Here is a 4,352-nt window from a genome sequence, read left to right as displayed (position 1 = left end):
CCAAATTTAGACAAGCCACTAGAGATGCTCTTAACTTTGAGACACAGAATACCAGCTGTACAATCACAATGTCCAAGTAGGTAGAGTAGTTATCGGTTTCAATTTCTTCAACCAAGTTGCAGGAAAACCCAAATTAAAACTTTTATTTTATAGGAGCACAATTTCTAGTAAAAAATCATGTATCCTTCCACTTAGATCAAAAGGAATTTTTCCAATAAAACTATGGAACCCCCGAGTGGTTGCGGTTGTACCTATACTGCAGGAATAAGAAAAACTCGCTATTCACTCGGTTTATTTTCCATAATAACTTATGTAGGAGAGATGGCTAAGCAATTCAAGGCATAGCATTGGAACTGCTATGTAGACTTTTGTTTACACATCCCATCTCACTATATGCCTTACTCTAAATAAACATTGCCATTGCCAAATTACCTAGCAGGGAGAGAGCTCACACTCACACGCCTACAGAGGTTGCAGCCTTGCAGGCATTGGCAGTAGTGCTGGCACCTGGGGGGTACATGTTGCAATGGAAGCACTTGTACCCCTGATAGTGGCAGCTCCGCAACTTGTAATGCCTCCAGCAATGACAATTAGCATTATTAGAACAGTTTTTGCAGTTGCAATCATTGCACTCGCAATACCTAAAATGCATTCAATCGAAGGACCAACCAGTAGAATTTTATGATAAAAAAACAATCTAAGTCGTTGCCTAACAATAACAGCACTGGTGTAACATAGACCAACAGTCACAGATACAAGTAGCTCCTAAAACACCAACATTCATAGATGAAAATCCATGAACCACCAGTCACAGATACAAGTAGCTAAAACAAGCATAACATCATTTTTGCTTACAAACAATCGTTAAGCAAATGGAGGTTGATTTAACGACTGTGAACATAGGCAAGATGAGCACATCCTTGAAACATAATTTGCCTTCATTTCCTAAATTCTCTTCGATCTTGGGGTGCCAGATAAAACCTAATGAAGGCAAAATAAGCAGATCCTTGAAACACAATCATGCCTTCATTTCCTCATCCTCTTCAATCTTGGGTGCCAAATAAAACCTAATGTAGCCCATCTCGCCAATCTTGTACTCAACAACCACTGGCAGTTCAGATGAGAGGCTGATGGTGACTTGGTCTGACAGTGGGCTTGCCTTAGTGAAGGAGTTCATGTACCTCAGAGCAAAGGTAAGTGAAACCGGCTCTTGCATTTCTATAATGGTAGATTCCTCAGGCTGCATTGATACAAACATTCATTAGCTACCATACTGATACATGTCCCTGAAATGGTACTCCAATATGAAAACCAAGGCTCAAACTGAAATAATATTTGCAAGTGTAAACTATAGGTGAGATTAATACTCCACATGGCTTAAGCTGAATACAGGTCTTTTTTTGTTCACTGACCACCTCAACCACAATTTTAAAATGGTACTCCAATATTTTACACTTGCAACTATCACTTCAGTTGCCAGGTTCGCCAGCTCAGAGTACAGGGGCCATCAAAATCACTTTGTATAGTAAATAGCATGTTACAAAAATATGTAGCTGCAGTCCTTGTAGATCTGTTGGACTCAACCTTCAGTAGACAAAGCTATGTACAACTAACAACACTTTTTGAAGTGAAAAACTATGTAATAATGTAAACAAACTAAACATTTCAAAGCATCATTTTAAGCCATGTAAAGGAATAAAACAGCAGGACTGGGTAGTGTGCATCTATGAAGACATGCTGGGCAATTTTATCATAAATAAACTACACCAGCAACAATAACTACCAAATCGTCCAAATATAATAACTGAGTGATTAGTAAACAATCTGGTTGAGAATTGGGTGCAGCTGACTATTTATGTTGCTACAATTAAGGTATTGACAAACTACAATCATCCCTGCAATCGGGATTCCTGACTCTCATTATGCAATACACCACAAAACCACAATATAAATGCATGAAAGGGGAACAGATCTATACAAACTAGTGGAGGAACAATGCAGGATACCTTGTCAACGGTCTTGTTCTGCCTGCAAACAATGTTTGCGGTTCCAATATCTCCAGCAGTGGAGAACTTGACACCCTCCTTGGTGACAGAAATAATAACTGCAGCGCACAGAAACCGCGTCAGCCATGAGACATGTAAGAAACAGAGATGACTAGTGCAGCAGACCACAATAATACAGGAAATGGGGGATTCCGCATACCAGTGTCGCCGATGCTGCTAAGATCCTTGCAGATCCTGGAGAACTCCGAGGAGGGCATGCGAACGATGGCCTGGTACTCAGAGTCTGGGATCCCGAGGTGCTCGCTGTCGATGTCCATGAGCTTCATCTCGAAGTCGGCAATCTTATCCTGGTCTGTTGACCCACCCAAACCACGGTTACCATCGACACCCACGGATAAGGAAGAGGACCGACAGGAAGAGATGCGCAGAGGGGTGCTTACTGGGTGACTCGAACATGAAGGTGACGGTGTCGGAGCCGTCGTCGGCCTTGATGGTGATGATGTCGTCGTTGCCCGCGCAGCGGAGCATCTTGGCCATGTTGCCGAGGTTCATGCCCATGGAGAGGTTGCGGTCGCAGCGGTAGTGCTCGAATCCCTCGGAGCGGAGGAGCAGGGCGACGAGCGCGACGTGGGAGGAGTCCATGGCCTGCAGCGAGAAGCCCGTCCCGGAGCAGTCGAAGTTGGCGTCCGTCACCAGCTCCTTGATCGCCTCCAGCACCTTCTTCAGCAGGCTCCCCTGCACCAGCCTCAGCTCCAACATCTTCGCGGGCGGGCGGGGGCCGGCGGCGGCGGGGCGCGAAGGGGGCGGGGGTGGATCGAGAAACCCTCGGGAGTGCGGCGGACGGCGACGGCGGCGGCGGCGGCGGCGGGGTGTGAGGGAGGGGTGGATCGAGAAACCCTAGGATTTGGGAGAGGCGGGAGTGCGGGGTGGAGAGGGGAATGGGCGGGGGGTTAATAGGGGGGAACGTTCGGGGGATGCGGAGCGGAAAGAATGGGAGGGAACGCGAAATATTTTCCCGCTCGCGCTCCCTTCCCCTGGAAGATTGGCCTGCGAGTGGGTCCGAGATGCTGCGGCCCCACATGTCGGTGAAGGGGAGGATCGGTTTGGGAAAGGGCGGGTGTTCTGGGGCCGCGCGGGAGACGGAGCTCGCTTTCCCGCCATCTCTCTCGCTCGCCGCGTGGGAGCTCCTTTTTTTTTTTGAGGGCCGAAGCCGATTTTACAGGGCGAAGCCCATTGATACTCAATCGCTAGCCTGTTCTCTCCGCTCGCTCGCTCTTCGCCCCTGGCCTGTTCGCCCGTTTGGCTAAAAAAAAGATCTGTTTGCTCGTTTTTCTTTCTTCTGGACTGGTCTTTGTTTCAAGATAAAAACTACATTTTCACAGATTTGAAAAGTTAAATAGACTTGAAAAAGTTCTTGAATTTTAAAAGGTTCACGGATTTCATGGCGTACATGGATTTGAAAAAAGCTCGCAAGATTTGGAAAAGGTTCACAAATTTCAGAAAAGTTCATCGATTTGAAAAAAGTCCAACGATTATGAAAGAAAGTTCATCAAATTTGAAAAAAGTTCACGAAATTTGAGAAAAGTTCATTGAATTTTAAATAAGTTCATCGAATTTGAAAAAAAAGTTCATCAATTTTGAAGAAAAAACTCATCAATTTGAAAAAAAATCATAAATTTTGAAAATAAGTTCACTTGAATGTTAGCCAAAACTTGGAAAAAAATATTGCGGTTTTGAGAAAAGTTCACGTGTTTAAGGAGAAAGAAAAAGGAAAAGGAAACAGAAAACAAAAACAAAAAAACGAGTAAAAACCGGCCAAAGAAAACAGGGAAAAAACAGAGTCCAATCTTTATTGTTACTACAAGTTCACGCAGCACGGAACGAATAAAAGAAATAGGTAATCACAAGACGTGAGGTGTCCCAGCTGGTTATCGCAGTTAGAATCGAACCTGGAGTTTCAGGGATAAAATTCCACAGACACTTGTTTTTTGAAGTTTTGAAGAAACGGAAGAGAAAGCGTAAACGGGCCAAGCCCATGCCGGAGGAGGGTATGCGCAGGTTTGTAGAATAGCCTTTAATGGGCGCTGAGAGCACCAGATAGGAAATGTTGCCTTCCCTTCCCTCCTCGGCTTGGGGTTTGGAATTTGGACTTTCGATTTCGTTTATACTACATTGTTTGAAATTTCTGAGCATCTCAAAATGGAAGGAGATGCATGTAAATTGTTGTAACAAAGTGTCGTGCAGTTTGTGTGCCCTGAAAAATTGAAGAAGTGTATCAATCGCATAATCTGCAACACTCGACACATTTTAAGTAAGTAAGGCATCTCCAACGCGGACCCTCGACCA

At 44.7% G+C, this 4,352-nt stretch overlaps 1 protein-coding gene across 1 annotated transcript; it reads right to left on the bottom strand.

The window, feature by feature from the left end:
• Positions 1-705: 705 nt before the first annotated feature.
• LOC119355702 (proliferating cell nuclear antigen) lies at positions 706-2,941 on the bottom strand. The gene is made up of 4 exons (XM_037622549.1): positions 2,447-2,941; positions 2,206-2,358; positions 2,007-2,104; positions 706-1,240 (listed from the first exon to the last, which is right to left on the bottom strand). Exons 1-4 carry the CDS (start codon positions 2,763-2,765, stop codon positions 1,019-1,021), a joined length of 792 nt encoding a protein of 263 aa, XP_037478446.1. The 5' UTR covers positions 2,766-2,941; the 3' UTR covers positions 706-1,018.
• Positions 2,942-4,352: the final 1,411 nt, after the last annotated feature.

Source organism: Triticum dicoccoides, chromosome 2A (genome assembly GCF_002162155.2).
Source record: "Triticum dicoccoides isolate Atlit2015 ecotype Zavitan chromosome 2A, WEW_v2.0, whole genome shotgun sequence".
Classification (NCBI taxonomy): Eukaryota; Viridiplantae; Streptophyta; class Magnoliopsida; order Poales; family Poaceae; genus Triticum; species Triticum dicoccoides.
Note: the sequence above shows the minus strand (reverse complement) of the source record. Positions and strands in the feature narration are given on the sequence as shown.